Here is a 20,267-nt window from a genome sequence, read left to right as displayed (position 1 = left end):
CCATGCCATAATGTTCTGCTCACTGACATTTTACAGACAGAACTATGATATTAACCCAGCATACATCAATATTTAATCAGGTGAAAAACAAATCTGCCTGCTCCTAACAATTTGCCTTGTTTCGAGCTGTGGCCTAGCCAAAAGGTGTCTCATATTTGTGTATCTACATCAGGTGGACTGTGGTCTGGATGTGAATCCAGCAAAGTATTTGAGCCAATCAATGCATGGAAAAAAATGGTTGCATTTCCATAACTCCAAATCATGACCCAACTCATTTACATTTAGGGCATTTGGCAGATGCCCTTATCCAGAGGAACTAACTTTTTTTTTTTTTTAAACAACTGAGCAGTTGAGGGTTAAGGGCCTTGCTTAAGGGCCCAGCACTGGCAGCTTGGCAGTGCAGGGATTTAAATTCACAACCTTCCGGTCAGAAGTCCAATGCCTTAACCACGGACTTACCACTCCCTACAATGAGTGTTATATAAATAATTTACAGAATTTACATATATAGTAGCTAAATAATTTACATAAACAACTCAGCTTCTGTAGCAGAGTGTCTGGTTCAGTTCAACCAATCTCTTAACTTTATGTAAATTATTTAGCTAAACTAAACTCATTGGACAAAAAACTACCTACACAGAGACGCAGAGAGATGAGAGAGGGGAAAAGGGAAGTTTTTTTTGGTATTTAATATCTACCATTTCTGGTGTGAATAATGACTGACAACCTGACTTGTTTAAAAAAAATCAATGATGAAAACAGAAAGTTTATAGATGAATGGATGTAGAAGTTAACCTTTATAGCTCCAGTACAAGTTCCAGATAGATGTGTCTTGTCTGTTCAGAGGGTTTTTACTTTAAAACAAGTGGTCAGATATGAAGCTTGCGGGATAAAGAAAGGCCACGTTCATTAACTCGGCTTTGAGCATTCATTTGTCTTCACTAAATGCAGTCAGAGACATGATGGTTTAAATGACTAATTTGTTTATATTTTAAGAAATTAAAGCAATGATGGTTGTTAGAAAATATCACAATCAAAATCCCCTTGAGTGGGATAACAAACAGTCATGCACACATCTCTATTTTAGAGTCAAAAGAGTAACGTAAAGCACCAGAGCGAAACACTATCACTGTCTTATTTATAGCCATAAACTAATCATTAATGGTTAAGCAATTAATAAATAACTGCTGTTACCATTCAGTCATGTTAAATGCTTATCTGGACTTTTCTACATCCAGAGTTTATGTAACTGGACCTTCAGAAATTTTAGTTTGGTGAAAATCATTTTCACTAGCCATTTAAAGCTTATCTATTCTGTAATATTTTCCCCACTACATTAAATGGTACAATCCCTATATATAAATGACCTTTACTTCCACCTGGCCTAGTTAATCCCACACAACCGAAGTGTTGCCAAAATCTCTACACACCGTTCCTCTCAAATTAATCGCCTTGGCAATTGACACTAATACAGATACTAGACACTAGAGACTTGGCCCTAATGAAGCGAAAATAGAGTGAGTGGGAGAGGGGTCTGAATCATGAGTGTATCAGGGGCCGTGGTAAACATAGACACCAAACAGCTAACACACACACACACACACACACACACACAGACAAATGCACATACACCGGGGGAATCCAGTGGCTCGTCGCCACAGTATGGGCGTTCTGTAACGTGTAGGTGATAGCGTTAAGATAGCATGACACAACAGGATTTGTCATCAGGGGATTCCTATGGGCTCTCCATCTCCCCACGATCGGAAATATCTTATGATCCAATCAGGATATGAACGTTATTTTTTTTTTGATACAGCCGAGATAGTAATCACAAACAATGAATAGCACCACAAATTTGTTCTGCTGTTGTGGACAGTGACCATCTCCTCCTAAGCTTTTCGTCTTTTCATAAATGCTATAAAGAAGAACCAAATAATAGGGTTGCATTTTTTAAAATGTTATGATAAAAAAGAAAGAAATCTGGATATGCCAGGACCCAGTACTTGGCATGCCTGCTTGTCTTGGTAGCTCTTTCCATTTCACAGATATTTCATTCATATTGAACAAGGAAGGCCATTGGCAGCACCAGTTGGGTGGCAGTTGGAGCAGCATGGCAGCAAACACTGAAAGTGAGAATGGAGACTTGATCATTTGAATAATACTTTTTATAGACCAAAACAGAGGAAGTAGAATTTTTTTTTTTTATTATTCTTCCACTGCCTGATGCCATGACGTGCATAGCTTGGCAAACTTGCCATAACACTCACTCAGTCTGTGCTGAGAACAAATTCACTCTTGTATGCCCATCTCCTCTTTAATTTTTCCCTGTCCAGTTCAAAAATCCTATCAGAATGCGTTTCCAGGCTTGGCTTTGCCTGTACGTGCAACACATTTCTAGTCCTGCTTTATAATGTAATGTTATTCTTCAGTCTTGTCTTGGGTGCCTTTCCCTCCTGGGCATGGTTCTTACTTGTTAAAGCTAGTCATTTCTGTCTTGAGTGCTCCTGAGAAGGACTTCTTCTCTTGTACTCTCCTGTCCTGCAGGCAGAAATGTGATATAAATGTTTCTGTGGAAATCAGGTTAGTTTTGCCAGATTCTTGTCCAACTGTCACCCTCAGGTTTACACATTTTTCATTCATGCAAACATGAAAAGAAGAAAAGAAGTGTATAATAGCTGAGGCTTAATTGTACTGCCATTGGGAGGGTCTTTCATGATGCTTTACATAGCAGATGATAAATGATGACTGAACATTGAACATTAGGTTCACATCATCCTGGTTCAAGGTAAGTCATGGTGGAATGGTGGTACAGTGGATAGCATTGCCACCTCATATTTCTAGGATCATAATTCCATCCTGAGATTGGGCAAATTGTCTGCGTGGAGGTTTGCATGTTTCAAGGGTTTCCATCAGGTTCTCTGGTTTACTCTCAGCTCCCAAACACATTCCAGGTATGTGGATTGATGGATTGGCTATACTGTATTGCCCCAATGTGCACTGGACTGGTATCTCATCCAGGGTGTATTCCTAACTCGTGTCCAGTATTGCAGGGATAGACTCCGGATCCACCATGACCACGGTAAAGCAGTTACTAAAGATGAATGAATGTCATTCTCTGTCAATACCTCTTGAACTTGAAGTTGGCCTACATATGTCCTGTTTGCCCCAAATTAGCTACGAGTGAGGGAATTCCATCAGAGCAGGAATGCTATTAATATCATGGCACATTCTAACATGGCAAACTTATTAATAGGGTTAGAGATGGAAAGATGACATACAACACATACCAAAGCGCTACATTTTTTATTTCCTCAAACAGGACATTATGTTTAGCTCTATTGTAGAGCTATGAGTCAATGACCGGCCATTCCAGTGGCTGCTGTGTAAATGGTTGTGCCATTCAGTCGTTACATCATTGTCACCAGGGTTCCCCCCGCTCACTTTGCATACAGGGATTCCATGGAATTGCTCAGCTGTCACAGATCTGTTGAGCGAGGTGGCGGAAAAATTCAAAGCCACCATGGGCATATAATCAAATTAGTTGTGTTTCTTTCCAGGCTGCATTCAGGCCAATTCAAATGACTGTTCCTCGTTGCTAATGTTGCCCGGAGCCAAGCCCTGGAAGCTTGATTACACAATTATTTATATACATTTTGGAAAGATGTGTGATGGTTAAACAATGGCTGACCTACGACATAATACCTTTGTTTAAAAAAACATTTCCAATACATGAAAAAAAAAAAAAAAAACATATTCAATACAACTTATATTGAAAATGGAACAATGTTTCGTTATTCCACTGTTTTGGACAAACAGGTGAGTATTTATTCATGGTTTATTTATACATTTTTAGCATTACAAAAATTGAAAGTCAAAACAGTCAGGCAGTCTTTATCTGACAGCATATGTAAATGGAACTTATAGCCACAGCCAAATACATTAATAGGGCTATTAAAGCAACCTATATTAAAATGCTACACAAATACAACAATGTTCCTGAAGAGTACATCACTTTTCATTGCACCTTTGACTGTTCACTGTGTTTCAGTACATAGTGCAATGCACTTGGTCTAGTTGTGTCAAGTCATAGTAATGCTCATGATGGCTGGACCTTAATTAAACTATACAGATCAGCTCCGTAAAATGTACCATCGGCTCCCAGTGGTACAAATTATCATGTATTACTTAATTAGTACATTATATATGTCACAATTAATTGTCCTTTCAGTCATTTTTGTACCATTCTTCATTGATGGTGGGAGCATTGAGCCATCACCATGCTTCATGAGTGACAGGTGGACAGCAGGGCATTGGGAATGGTCAAGCAGAGACACTGGAACCAGTAGATCTATGGTTCTGAACCACCACTTCATAATGTAGAGGCCACCGTGCCACTGTCACCAGGCCTAAAGAAACAATCTGTCATGCTCAGTGAGTATTAATGCTTACATATTGTATTTGGTCAAATCCTGTCAAACAGGAGCTTCAAGGCAGAAGAATGAAGTCTGACATAAAGTCAGGGTCTGAATGCCAACGCAGTGAACCTGTTTGGCAGAAGTTCCCCTTATTTGAATAGGCACATACAACCCACACACGCACACACACACACACCTTACTATAGTTGTGAGAACCTTCCATTGATATAATTATTAATGCAGATAATTAATGCTATGCTACACCTAAATCAAACCCTAAAATTTTACCCCAATAATCAAAAAGAAATAATTTTAGGTTTTTAAAATAAAATTCTGAGGGTTTAGAAAAAAAAATCCTTTTTTCTTTAAATTCCTTGTGGGGACCAACAAAATGTCCTGACAAGGTACTTATGGTTACATTTGGTCCCCACCAAGATATAAAAACGTGCCCATGCACACATATAAACACACACACACACACACACACACACACACACACACACACACACACACATAAGTTTAGACCTGATCTAACATATTGTCAGTTCTGTCTACATTCCAACACAAACTTCCTCCTGCCAAGTCCCTCCCACCACCAGCGCCCTCCCATCATATGACGGCTACCAACCAGGGAGGGTGAAGGCTAACACATGCTTCCTCCGAGAAAAATAAAGCTAGCCAACCACATCTTTTCAAACTGCTGCTCATGCTGCATTACAGGGCAGCGTAACGAGCGCTATTCGCCCTTTTCCACATACATGAGCTCACAGATGACCACGATTGCCTAGTGTCACTGTGACTGACATGGGAGATAGAGTATGCCTCAGTCCTACCCAGAGAGCATGGCCATTTCTGCTCTTTTAGAGTCCCGGTCATGGCTGGCCGGGGCATTGTCAGGATTTGAACTCACAATCCCCCAACAATAACAACTCTGAACTGAGCCAAAGGAAAACAAAGATGAGTGTATGCTTGTGTGGTGTAGAATTGTGGGGTTGACTACTTGTGTCTGAGAACTAAACCAAACCAAGCTAATTCATGTCTTGAGTTCACAATGAGGCCACGAAGATCCTCACTAAAGACTGGCAGAGGAACAAAGACAAAAAGGGAATCTGATATATCTATATACATTTGCATGATCAAGTGTACATGTGCTATGCAGCTGGGGGGAACCGTGTGTCTATGCGTGTACAATACCAAGTCAATCACACCACTAACCTGAATTATCATCAGCACATCAAAGTTGCTTTTCCAAATCCAGCTCTTTGTTTCCAAACATGTGCAGTATTGATAACAATGCTCCTCTGAGACAGATCAGCAGAATGGAAACCAATAATCCATTTCCAGCTATGCTCTTTTTCTTTTTTTTTTTTTTACACACGGAGAAGAGAGCTTTGTGAGAAAATATGAGTTTAAACTACAGAAGGTTTTTGTATATAAATGCATTTTAACAATATGAAAGGCAATTGTTAATATCATCTTTTGTTTTCACCACATTCACAATGTTGAATTCTCAATTCTGATTGGTCAGAATGATGATGTTGATCGATTTTCTTTAGCAACAGCTCTAGGTTTATATTAATGTGCTCGGTCTAATATGAGACTTCACAGGGACCTGTATGGTGGATGCTCCATACAAACAGATTTTAAACAGATATGGTGAGGAGATGTTTATTTACCACTTGTGGAAGGAGTCTCCGGAGTAAAGCTGAGATAAAGCTGTAGCTGTATTTCTGTCTTATTAATTTTAAGAGAGAGAGAGAAAATGTGAGGCTGGTGAGGGAACAGCTGCTACAATATAAGTGACAACAGGAACTAACTTGTTTTGGGGGTGTTCCACATGTAACTATGAATGGATAAAAAAAGAATGTCATTCTTTAATTAATAAAAAGATTAAAAAATGTAATAATTGGCAAATTGTTCTGGTAGAATAGGAATTAAGCACTTTGGGATGTGCTGTTATTGCAAAATAATCGACTTTGTGTTGACAACAGTAACTCCATCATTGATTACTTTCCTAAAACAGTACGCTCCCAAGTTTATTCCTTACATAACAGTCAAACAATTACGTTCCTAGATAGACTACAGAGATGGACATGCGCAATCCACGCCCACCTTCGAGTTAAACCCTTACACGCATTGGTGTTATGCTAATATTTAGTACATATTCTGCGTTAACAAGCTGGTGCTTGCTGTAAGCCAACACAAATTGATTTAAAAAAAATCAAGCTGATAGAGGTGATGCATGAGGTCATCGATGCTAGTGATCTGAATGTACAGGTTTTTTTTTTTTAGTGAAAAAGCATTGAACAAGAAAAGCGAAATAATGTGATGGACTATTTAACATTTAAGAAGTTGGTTGGGAAATCATCTTTATCTTTTGTAAATGAGAAATCTATAATCTTCTGTAAGAGAACGACATGTACAGGGACAGATGTGAAAAAAGCAATCCGTCTGTATTAATGTTGTAAAAATAGTCCAGACAGTTTGGAAACCTTTGCATCTGCCGATATGAAGTGACACTACATTATTAGACAAATTCTCCTTGAAATAGTGCTTCATGTAAATTTGTTGCCGAATATAAACATAAAATTACTCAGCCATGTAAGACTGAAACTGCACAGTGGAAACTTGCCTGTCACATTCACAAATACGACACTTCTCTCTCCCATTACGAAAAAAACACAACATATCACCATACTGGTTAAAAAAGATGTGAACTTGTGCCCCTCCTGCCCTCCTAGGACCGTCTGGCCGAAAGTAGCTGTGAGAGTATTTTAGTCATAGTTCCACTGTGGCTTCCGGCTGAGTTGTGGTGTTGGTTTCAACCCCCTTCTTCCTCTATTGGTCCTGACGTACTTCCTCTCCAACTCAGATATTTCCACACACCCTCTCCAAAGTGTGCTAGTAGCCACTATTCATCGTTCTCACCCGTTCCTCGAGCCATTTATTTCTCTGTTTGGATGTCTCAAACACAAACCTGAAATCCCCAGAGCGGAAAAGCCCCAAACCAGAGCACGAGGCAGCACTGCTGAATGCAGCCGGAGGAGCTTAACTGCCAAGAAAGCAGGAATGCACTGCTGCAGTGGCCTGGAAGTGAGGGGTGGATTATGCAAGAGTGGCAGAATAGTTTAAAAAAAAGTTTATGTGTGTGTGTGTGTGTGTGTGAGAATACTCAGCCTCTTATATTATTAGTACTGCATGCAAATAAGTGTTAAATAAACTGCCTCAGAATTGTGTATAAATACATTTTGTGGTTGTGTAGTTTCCACATTTTTGATTATTACATAGCCTGCTCACACACTCTCCAAGGAAGTGATGAGACCAAGGACCAAGTTTTGTCAACATGCTTTTAAGGATGCAGGTACAGTTTTAAAATCTCACGGCAGATTAAATATCCTAAAATACAGTTTTGATTGTTCATCAAGTAATAAATCCCAACAACGTGAAGCAAATACATTAACTATGTTAATGTGGGAGAAAAACAATTAAAATTTTTTGTTTTATTGAGCTTCCCTGATGGTAGAATAGTTGCATAGGGTGTAAGTAATGATTCAGGTGTGTGGTGTCATCTAATCTTTAAAGTGCTGAGTAAGGAACTGGAGCGATGCGACCGGACCAACAAGTCCAAACTTCTCCACAAAGGATGGAGGATCCCAGTTTCCTAAAGAGAGTGAGAAACAAGAACACAATGTAATAAATATAACTTCCTTTCTCAAAGTGTTACGCTTGACAGGTACAAACATTTAAGCATTTCATCTTAAGACCCTGTATAAATGTTATTGGACTTAATATATCCAACTTTTTTTTTGCTGTGTCTGTGAGGTGTGAGTGACAACATTCTGGATAGTGATTTTTACATTCTGACTATATTTTTATTAATTAGGCAGGATTTTCTTAACTAGCCACCATTTTATCCACAGTGATTCACATTTTAGACACTATACAATTCCCTAGTGTTTTAGTTACATGATTGTTCTGTTGCGGTCACCATATTTGGAACTGAATTTCTGGCTTCTCTGTACAGCGTGAACATAACTAGAGATGAAAGATGGCTAAAATGACTCATCTTACTTCGGAATAAAACACTATAAACACTAGTTCGACAGAGCTGATAAAATAGACTGCGATCCTTATGTACTTCCCCAGAACTGCTAATTCCACTTAAACTTGCAAATATGCCAAATTTGTGTTTTCTTGTGTATCTCATACACAACCCCTCACCCTGGTCTGGAGAGCTAACTAACTAACTTTCGCTAATGTTAGCAATACATTCTGCTGAGATAAACTTCCTTAGTTCCCATAATGTATCCAGCTAGCTAACACAACTATAGGCTCAGTTAACTACATGTACAAAAGATGGTTGCCACGCGTATCCTGCAGTCATATGTAGCATACAATATCAACGTAAATAACTGGGGCAGTATAAGCAGCATGTGACAGCGTCTCGACAACTGACTAAACAAACTAGTGCTGTGTCGCAAATCACATACTTGTATACTATTCTAGACCATTATTGAGTATGAACACTAACCAGTTTCCTATTACAGTTAGTGTTTGAATTTTAAAAACTGCCCATGTAGCTTTCAAACCTACAAATGTTCTGTTTTGTGTACCAGTCTTCTGGATTTTCGCGATTAGTAAATACTTTTGAGTGTATGGTCAGGGTTTTCGATTTGAGATGCAGCTCATGACAACAATCATGATGATGGTGGAAGGTTTTACAGAGAAACAGAGCTTCCAATCTTTCAATCACTAGTTTAGAACTTTAACTACTGTCTGAATGTCCTCTGAGAAAGTCCACCTCCATTGCTAAGCTGATACTGGATTTGTTTTGGCCTGATTCATTCTGAAAAGCCACCTCATTTTAACTACATGCCTCATGCTACAGGCTGTCTCTGTCGATTGTTAAATACCCAATTGAAAGATAGAACTTTGTTTTTTTCCCCTGATTTTATCTGGAGGGTGTCACTGTGATACTCTGGGCCCTGAAATACTGTGATCATATCATGTCTAAAATAAATGCTCAGGCTGTTGTGGTGCTGGAGGTGGCAACAGGCGAACGAGAGCTTTTTGGCAGGACAAGCGGGTAAATACCAGTCGCAGCTCCGGCTGCTATGACAATATCTTATCCTGATCTTCCTCTTCTCTAATGGCTAACTCCACACACACAATCACATTGGAACTAACATGTTCCAAAAAGCTGTATTTTCTTCATTTATTTAGGCAGAAGGCAGAAAGACATTCCTTACAATATGAGCTAAATGTTTATAACTGGAAAATGCTACGCGGCAGCATGCAATCAAATTTTCCCTCAAACAGAACAAAGATAAAAGGTGCTGTTAATAAGATGACCAAATTAGAAGTGGTTAAATCTCTATGGCAATTTCATTCACCGACTTGATCTGTCTCTCAAACACACATGAAAACACTGATCAGAGGCGGAAATGCAGCAGCGGTGAAAAGGGAAAGCCCGTTATTGTACACACAGCACAACAGGCCACATCCTGGAACGAACAGTATCGTCTGTGTGTGTGTGTGGTCGCCTGTATATGTTTGCATGCAAATACATGTGGGAGAGTGTAAAAATACGAATCGATAAAAAAAAGAAATAAAAAGGTCATGCTCACCCACAGAGAGGTAGGCCAGTATTAATATAGCGACTGTCACAATTCGTGTTGACCTAACCAGTACAATTACCATCTCATAGCCTTCCATTAGAGGTGAGCAAGAGCAGAGATGTGACAGAGTGAAGGGCACAGGTGGCGTTTAGACGAAAATAATAAGCACAGACTAGGTCCTGCTTTTCGCTCAATTATGAGTTTCTGGGAGTCAGGTAAGTGTGTGAGAACAGTGTGTCCAGTTCTCTGGTGATTAAGTATGAGAGATGGAGTAAGGGGACCTGGCATTATGAGGTCAGGTGACCTTTAGGCCTTCAGGTCTGAGAACAGGAGGAGATAATGTCCCGCCTCTGCACATACCAAGCTCCATCTGACCCTACCATGGTCAGGGCAACACACACACACACTTATGTGACCACTACTAGATATTAACAGATGTATGGCAGGGCAATGGTGGCTCCTTCTCGGTCCAACGAACATCAAGAGAGCCCGTTCATCCACCATCTTATGTTCAGGAGACGGGCGTGTCTTCATGATGTACACACTAAAAATGCAACATGTACTACACACCTCATTTTACTACGAACTTATTGTTTTGTGATCATTAGTGGGTCACATGACCATACCATGTATGTAAGCTAAACCTATTTTAGGAACTCAAAATAAAAACCCCTGGAAGTGTCGCTTCTTCGACACATTCTTTTATATTTTATTATTCTCCATTTCAAACTGTTTGGTTATGACGGGAGACGATAAGAAAGTGTCTTAATACTGGAGAAAAAGCATAAAACCTCTTTTCTCCCACTCGATCTTTTCCAATATACTGTGTATTATATTAAACCCAGAGATACTTTGGTAACAATTATATTACCCCCATGTCCCCACGTAAAACAAATCCAGTCCAAATATGGAAGCCGTTTGACAGTACAAATGTTATCTCCAAAGGCATTAGCTAGATTTTTCATTAGCCTGCTAACACAAGAGCAATGACCCCATAAACATTCCAGCAGCTCTTGTGATTCACAATCAATGTGTATCAGGACTTAACTATGCCTGGTTTACATCAGCTAAACACACAGCTAAAGCTGATATTGACAGGGTGGAGTGACTTCAAAAAGCTTTCTTGCTATTCACAGGCATGATGTTACCTTTTTCCTGCCTTCTTTTTAACACACTGTTACACACAATCGTCAGTCTAGTTTAAAACTTCCATCAAAGATGAACAGACATCTAAATAATACCAAAACATGCTATGGTTTGGAAATGTTGATATGTCACAAAGTGTTGGCCTATGTTACGTTAGTGATCCAACTCATAATGATATGGCATAATATTATGTCCCGTAGATAGGATCTAAGAGTTCAGTGCTTGTTCAGCATTCAAAATGACCTTGAGGGAAAGCCACACCATGTGCTCAGAGGTCTGACAGGAAAACAACAGCCTTGCTTTCACTTTCTGTATTCTTTGTCTGATTGGCTGGTGACATTCTGTTATCAGCGACCACAGTAACGCTGTCATCATGGAGCTCATCGGGCGGAGTGGCAGATTTACTAACATACAGATTTACACACAGCTCCAAAAATAGTGTCGGCAGTTTGTGTTTAGGCTAATTTCAGCACGCACAGACGCACACTTTCCACTTCCCCGATCTGTCGAGTCATGGAACAGTGAGAGATAGGAAGTGGGGAGCAATGTGGTGATTTCTTCCTCTCTTCTCTGCCACCCTCCCTCTTTCGTCGCGTTTGAGCAATGCAGGAAGTGAAAGAGATGCCTGCCAAGATGACACTTTTTATAGTATAATGTGGTTCTAAAGGGACACAGGGTCAAGTGACTGTACAACATTTCTGACATATAGTGTCATATTGATATACTGGGCATTAGTCTATTGATAGATAAAGGAGGATAAATGTCTGTATATGCTGTATAAGAGAAACCTGTTGAGCTCCTGAAGCGCTACACTCTCACACATCTTCTGTGAACATGACCTAGATTGCACTTTGTGCTAGTGTAACCTTTGTAGGAGGTGTGTTTGTGTGAGAGAAAGCATTCAGGGGTTTTTCAGATGTTAATATAGACAGTATGACTCATGAAAACATGGAGGACCGATGTGGCACGCTGCTCTGCTGCCTACACACACCCCTCATTCCCTTTACTGAGCATCTTCAATTGCAAGAACACAGCTGCTCTTTCAACAATCCCATTAATATCACCAAATTACCATACTGTATCATACTGAGTGATTTAGCTGTAAAAATGAAAAGGGAAAAAAGTAATCGAATCAAGTCTTATATATACTGTATGTGCTGGCCCAGGAAAACCATTCACATGGTCACATTTAGACATTGTCTGTTATATATCACTTTTAAAACTACAGGCCTTTCTGACTTTCTCTTTTGACTGTATCTGAACTACACACAGAATTTTAAATTCACAAAAGTAAAAAGGGAGAAAATTATATTTAAAGATTTCAGTCTGACTGATTGCTATCAAACAACTTGATCAAAGCATGATATTAACTGTGTGAGAAAATCACTGTTTTTACCACCACATTTGTTAAACTAGAAAGCTAAAAAGTAAATAAAATCATTTCTGCATTGTGTTGGTGAAATATATTTACATTTTCTTAAATTTTAGATGTCAAAGTATGTTATGTTAAATACCCAGTTATTTATAGGCCAAACCTGAGGTTTCCATCTGTTTGAAGGTTTCCATGAATTTATCCTTAGTGACAAAATTGACAAATTCTGACAAACTTTCCCAGACTGCTACACACTGCGTATTTGCTTTAGTCTGCATTCATAGAGTTCCCTATTTCCAGAAGAGAAATGCAGAAATTGCATTAGTCAAAAATGCATTTAAGAGTGAGACAAATCAATGATTTAGCCGTTTGTTTGTTAAATCATTGTATGAATTTGAAATATATCTGAACAGCACCATTTGCTTCATTAACAGTTCAAGAACTTGTAAAATGAAAAATAATATACAGAGTCATCTTTTAACCATTATCTGATATTGAATTAGTACAGTTCACTATGCGTTGTAAATCATTGCTTGTGAGTATCACACCACACTTTTTAATATAAGATGGTGTGACCGTAGAACCGTAAGGGGATAGAACTGTGAAAACTTGGGCAGAAAAGAAGCTTGCGTATTAAAGCCCCTGGTGGAGTACTGGGACAGGGCGGCTGAGCTGTGAGGTAGAGTTGGGTTTGGCCCTGGCAGCAATGCTTTTGATTAATGGCTGCATTGGTGGGTGGGAGAAAGGGCTCAGATGTGCCATTACCACACTGCACTGCTGCTAATGGCTTCAATTACAGTTCAGTCTCTGCTGCTGAGCTCGCAGAATCAACACGCAGTGCATGTGGTCCACTGCAGGAGGAAATAGCTAGGCACAGGTCTTTAGTGAACTGGAGATAAACTAGTTATTAGCAACGTTTTTGGGGGCAACTAAAGTTATTCAGATGGGATAAGCTTTCTGGACATATATCTGTTGCTGGAGGATATCTGTAATAATAAGTAAGTAATAATAAGAGATCTCTGTATAACTCAGAGATGGGTGTGTGTTCACAGCATACATGAAGCATTTTCATTACTGGTCTCAGACTTTTGGATGCAACTGTACACCTCATTTTAATACAGACTGTTTTGACTTTCATTATAACTGCTTGTTGTCCATGTTTGATCATTAGTAGATTAGTAGATTAGTAGAATATAACAGAATCTTTTCAAACATGTCAATCAAGTCATAGGTAATAGAAGGTAAAATATGGCGTAATCTTTCCAGACGGAGTCCATAGATAATGACTCGCATTACTGACTGAATTGCAGAGATACTCTGGTAATAATCACATTACCCTACCTCTGTATGTAAAACTAACCTTGTCCGAATAGGACTTAAGTCTTCTAAATGTTGTCATACATTTATGAGAACAGGAATACTTTAATTTAAGAACATCAAGAATTAAAAGACATGAACACTATACTTACCACAACTCACATCTCTATCATATTTTCAGTAGGCTACATTTTCAGTGTTCATACACATATGATATTTGCACAGCTATAAAGCCATCTTCTGAAATGTTCTCCTTTAGAAATAACTCAGACTCCAGCTCCTAAACTAAAGATGTCAGAGTTTCTGTGCTCTTAAAGCAGAAAAGTGCTCCTTTTAAATATACACATCTGATTATTGGCTTAAGTGCTTACACATGATGAGCATTACGCTAACACTTGACTCGCTCTTCTAAATGAATGCACCTGACTTCCCAAGCCCCTGATGGAATATAACAGCGATAAATTAGCTCAGGTTTGGAGAAGCAGTGCAAATGCCATGGGTTCATAAAGTCAGTGTAGATGCTGTGGTACTGTTTCACCCACACACCTAAGTCTATAACAAACAGAGGCACTTTACTACCTACACACTTCTTTTTTACCAGAACAATAAGATTGTAAGACCATGCCAGGTTGCGTATGTGTAAATGACCTATTACATGTTGACACTGCACTGATTAAGGAAATTTGAGTACTTAACAATTTCCTAAAGGCATACTTCAGCGTAAGCGCATTTAGCAGAAATATAAAAAACGCATCCACGCTATTCAAATTCTCCAGTACATTTCTGAAATCTTTGTTGATCTTTTGCAAGTTTTTTTTAAGTATATCTTGTTCCAAAGTTAATCTATGTGACTTGCCATTTGCCCTACATCACAGAAACACCCACACACCAATAATGATAGGATTATTATTAAATAATTATTAACAATTTAAATGCTTTGACAGAGTATTAAACACTCCTAAATACAGCAGAAATGAAATAATGATTTCCAAACCACATGAAAGAATGCTGGCAATCTTCTTATTGATTCTACAGAACTTCAGATTAAACTATATAGAAGTATAAAGGATTTGCAAAAATGCTGACTAAATATGCACGAACTCCAAAAACATTAACATTATTATTTTTGGGAATGGATAGAGAATCCAAATTGTAACAGTGATTTCTAAAACCTTATGACATGATTTTTATGTTTTTTTTCAGACCTAACAGATCTCAAACTGAAGGACAAGAGCCTTAGGGAATTTCTTGAGGTTACTTTTAAAGATTCACACACACAGCATTTTACTTAGACTTCTTCAATAATTAATGGTTGGAATATGTGGGTTGGTCAGACGTGAATCACAGGCTAATCTGTAAAAATGTCCAGCTCAAAATACAAAAATATTTGAGAAGATGAAACAAGGACCACGGCTCACACACTCACAACATACACACTCTCTTTTATATTAGCAACTTTCTTGTACACTCTTATCCAATCTCCCATTGCTTCACATTATACACATGTTAACAATGGTTGAAAATAATGATGCATTTTTAAAAGGTACTAGAAACTAATAAGCTTTGGTAAGAGTGGCATGGAGAGTATACAAGCAGGAAAGGAAGCAGGAAGGAGTTCTCTGTGACACAGGTGGACGTCACTGCTCTGGTCAGAAGGTCCTGTTGTATATATATAGTCATTAAAAGAGGATCTAAATTTGGGATGTCCTGCATTTTGTTACTGTATGTACCTTTGAAGAGGACACAGAGAGAGAGAGAGAGAGAGAGAGAGAGAGAGAGAGAGATGGACATCCAACTGACACAACAGGGAGTGTGAGGACTTTGTGTTCATTTTCGCCACCTCCACTGGGCCGTGCCCACGGCCTGCGGAACCCCTGGCACTGAGACATGCACGTAACGGCGTGATCGAGAGAGGCTGTGTGGAGGAGTGGGGATTCCCCACCAACATGCTTTCTCTTGCCTACTGCACACCGGCCGCCTCCGTGCACCCCCACTGTCGCTTGCGCAACCACCAGCTGTCACTATCCATCCACTGACCCACATTGTACTTCCTACACACACACACACACACACACACACACACACACACACGCAAGGCCTGCAGTCTGGGCGCCAGGCCTGATCTTCACCTCTTGGCGTCTGTAAGAACGGTAGAAGATCAAAGCTAGGAGAGCGTCAGTGCTGGAGTTGAAATTGAGTTGCTCAGCATTAGGGGAAGTGGAAAATGACCATTAGGTCTAAACAGACATACATACACAGCGCACACACATATGCAAGGACTGGGACAGAGACAGAGTGTGTGTTGAAGTCACCACTGGGGAAGTGGAACATGATCATTAGACGACTCCACACCCACAACTGAAGGCTCCAAACTCTCCAATCAGATCAATTAAACAATTAATGTCATAGCAGCATAAGAGATGTGGTCAATGGCCACGCGCAGATGACAAGCACTAATCTCCATACATCCTCATTACACAGTGACAGCACTTCCACAAGTGCATATATCTCACTAAAGGCCTGGAAACACTAAACCAATTGTATTTCAATCAACAATCTGGAAAGAAACTTCCGTGATGACCCTCACCTGAAACGAAACAAAGACAACGGCTTAGTGCAGTATGTAGTCCGGGTGTGGAGCACAATGGCACTATCTGTATCTGTTTAGTGCCCCAAATATCTGTATTCAGACTTAACCCCGAAGTGGGAGTGGCTTCACTCTCTGACAGTTCTTCAGCCTCAGCTAGATCACTCGAATTCATAACTGGTCTCAACTAGAGATGTGCATTGGGCTATTTTTTTCTTAATCCAGCTCACACAGTTATTACGTTTGTACCTGTTTACGATATTTTCTAAGGAATTTGGTTGGTTCTACTATACAATCAACATTTGTCAAGGTTTCTGTTGGTTAAATAGGTGAAGCTGAATAAAATTTGAATAATTTTTTTTTTTTTACTTCTTGAAAACCCCCACCCCCTTAATTCCCACCCATGTACACAAAGCCATCAGAACCAACAGTGGTTCAACTAGAGTTATCATGCTAACTAGAGTTAGCATTAGCAAGGACAGTCATGACATAACTTCTATTCTAAGGCAATGACTAAAACCATTAATTTTTATCATTTTAAAAATTTTTTCCAGGTTATTTCTACTATTAAAAAAATACTACTGCACCTTCAAACTACTGCAATTCTGACCAGGGTGAATGTGTTTTTTCTTTGTACCATGAGCTTCATAAAGTAAAAACCTCTCACTCATGCAAATTTTTTATTGGGTCCTTCCTGATGCACACCTCTAGTCTCAACCAAGATGCCCTGTCAACTTTTCTGGCAAACTTTCTAAAATTAGCCAATAGCGCACCTCATATTCTTATCTGTATTTGTATCTGTTTCGAACATATTATAATTATCTATTTGAGAATTTGATTGGTCAATGCACAGCCTTTACTAAATTGTGTGTGTGAGAGAGCTGTTGTATCTTTTGGGTGCTCGAGAAAACATGAGAAAACATTTTTGCCTAGCGTTAAGGAAATGTAAGGCTTTAGTCCTGTCATATATACTGCATGTAAAGCATATTCAATTGCAAGGGTGTGTTCTAGGGTGTGTGGTCTAGGAGTGTGTTTGGGAATGCCCTGCTATGAATAACCTGTGGTCAAATGTAGCAGCTGACGCCTTGGGCGCTGCATTTCATAACAATGTCCACCCTTTTTCTTCAGATTGATAAAGCTTTTAGAAAGAACATTCTTCAAGCCATTTCTGAAGGTATAACACTAAATGCTTGGTATACTACAAATCTGCCTAATTTACCACTGAATTTCAAACCTACAACCTTTCATAGCTAACAAGCAGGAAATGGGAAAAACAGTCTGAGAATGGACTAGAACAAACTCTGAATGAATGAATGTGTTAATACCTAAAAAACTGTGCTGCTGTTATCTTGCTTGTTGTCCTGCATTGGCAGCTACACATCTAACTCAGGCTTAACAATAGAATTGTTATATTCAGCTTATTATAGCAAAGTTCTTGCTGATTCTTGTATATATTTCGTCTATAGATGGTCTTTCAGCTTGGCGTGCGTAGTAGTCTATTAAGTATATTACATTTCCTTTTCTTCAACAACTGACCAAAAATGATCAAATTAACTGAGTGATTATCTCAGCGAATTAAAACAAAACTTTAATTGTATTTCCTGCAAGTGACTTAGGGAGGAAAAGCAACAGTTTGGCATTATTTCTGGGTGTTCACCATAAAACTCCTCAGCTACTGCAGGGTGGAGTGGTATTTAAGTATTACTCCAAATTTCTGGAGAGCTACCACAGCAATAATTTGAATACATTTCAATCAAAAACCATATAAAATTCATGAATGTGTTCTCAAATCCATATTATGTTCATCCTGTTATAAACCCAGTTGTAATTAAAAAGTAAAAAGAGTCTGGATTCTAACCCAAGTTTAAATGGAAGGTTATAGTGGACCGTATTCAGTCCAAAAGTTGGACCGGTGGTCAGTTACGCAGATACTTAACGTTGATATTCTCGGGTCTCAATTCGGATTATACAAATTTCCGAGCTTGCCCCAATTTTCTTGAGAGGAGTGTCTGAAATGGGGTTTTTCAATAGCGTCTAGACCACCACCTTTAAACACAAGTGCTTGCCTTTAACCCTGATGAAAAATATAAAGGATAGAAAATATGGACTGAAGAAGAAACTAGCATTTTTCATGGATTTAAATCAGCCTACCTCCTTTCACTTGACTCAGTGGGACACCTGACAGTCCTTGGTTTCCACAGTCTTTTTTAGGTCTGGCTTGTATTCAGTTGTGGCTACTCGCAGTAACTCTTTCACATGTGTGTCAGTAAGAACAGAGCGATGCGTTGATTTCACTTGTTTTAGTGTCGAAAAAAGTGATTCACAGATGCTTGGTAAATTTTCAGAAAAGCTGAGTTTGCTTTTCTGACTGACATTTCAGTGTCTTTACCTTGTGCTTGCGAAGTTCACTGCCTTTGGGAAATTCCCAGACTATGGTAGGATGGAGTGAGGTGAAATGGCGCTCAAGATTTGAAGCCTTAAAATGCTACAACGAAGTCTGGCATATCAAGCAGAATGGCTTTCCATTTCTTTCAAAAAAAAAAAAAAAATCCTCCCATTCAGATAAAAATGTTCTGTGCTCATCTTCGTATTTACGCTTAGCTGTACGCTTCCTTGACTCTGCCATGACGATTGATACTAACGAACTCCACGTCAATCTTGTTAGTCAATTGGCTAACGTATGTTAAATCGCGCGAGAGGTTGTGTAAAAAAAAAAAAAAAATAATAATAATACATATTAAAAATCCAAATTAGATTCGGCAAATGCATTTAAATACATGCCCATTTTTTGCAAAATTAAGTTTTGACATTTTAAAAATAAATTGCGATTGTAAACACAGAATATGTGGATTGAAGAGCCGCACAAGAGCAGTGAAAGAGCTGCAAGCGGCTCGCGAGCTGCGGGTTCGCCACCCCTGGTCTAGTATATTGCTGCATGAATAGTCGTAATTATGACATGAATCACTGCAAATCTGGTTTCATTTAACAACATGGCTTCCACGGTCATTGTTCTTAAGCACGACATATTGTGATTACATCAAACTGTCACAAATATGCACCAGACATAATAGTGTGCTGACATTGCACAAGAAAAATGGGTCCAAGTTCATAATCACTCGTAACTGAGACACGCCTGTGTTTTATTCAAACTTAAGTCTTGTATAACTTTCAACTCTGAACATGTCTGTATTTTCAGGCTAAACTCATTTTGACATTACTTTCCCAAAAAAAGTCTAATGTGATGAAAAGATCTTCCCAAACGTAAAAGAAACCAAAACAAAAAAACTCTCCGTAGTGCAACAACTTCAACACAGATTTCATATCAAACAGCCTTCGTGTTAATAAGGTAGGACTGGCTGCTGACGAAGGTGTCAAAACTTCAAACGGTGTGAAGTGTGTCTCTGACAGTGGGCCTACGTTAGTGAGTCTCAGGACTGAGCTGAAACACTCACTGAGTGGCGCAGACAGCATGACACTCCCCCTACACACACTGCTGGCCCACACACTTTACACACTAGGGAGAGGGGTGCAGAGGAGTACAAAGTCAAGACAACAAGCAAACACTGAAGAGAGTGAAGTGGAGTCTGGGGAGAATCAGCAATCAGAAATTTATTTCAACTTCTGTTTGAAATGGAATCGATTTTGCATTCAAGTGCAGATGCTCTGTAATGTCAGGTTAAAGGCAAAATATAAAATATAAGAAGTCAATCCAAAATGTAGTAAATAATAAAGCTTCGTAGTATAGTGTGTACAAAACAAATATGACTATATAGTCATATACATGTGTGAAGTCCACAGCAACATCCTGATAT

General features: G+C 39.1%; 1 protein-coding gene across 4 annotated transcripts in view; it reads right to left on the bottom strand.

The window, feature by feature from the left end:
- Positions 1 to 3,235: 3,235 nt before the first annotated feature.
- The window catches only part of LOC113533497 (phosphatidylethanolamine-binding protein 4), a 92,787-nt gene continuing 75,755 nt past the window's right edge, over positions 3,236 to 20,267 (bottom strand). The window contains exon 6 of one of the 4 annotated variants that reach the window (XM_053236295.1): positions 3,236 to 8,076. In XM_053236295.1, coding sequence (XP_053092270.1) covers positions 7,981 to 8,076 — 96 coding nt within the window. In that variant the 3' untranslated portion in view covers positions 3,236 to 7,980. The remainder of the gene's footprint in view (positions 8,077 to 20,267) is intronic. The other 3 variants (XM_053236294.1, XM_026925669.3, XM_026925667.3) reach the window with 3 other exon arrangements.

This window comes from Pangasianodon hypophthalmus, chromosome 8 (genome assembly GCF_027358585.1).
Source record: "Pangasianodon hypophthalmus isolate fPanHyp1 chromosome 8, fPanHyp1.pri, whole genome shotgun sequence".
NCBI classification, from domain to species: Eukaryota; Metazoa; Chordata; class Actinopteri; order Siluriformes; family Pangasiidae; genus Pangasianodon; species Pangasianodon hypophthalmus.
Note: the sequence above shows the minus strand (reverse complement) of the source record. Positions and strands in the feature narration are given on the sequence as shown.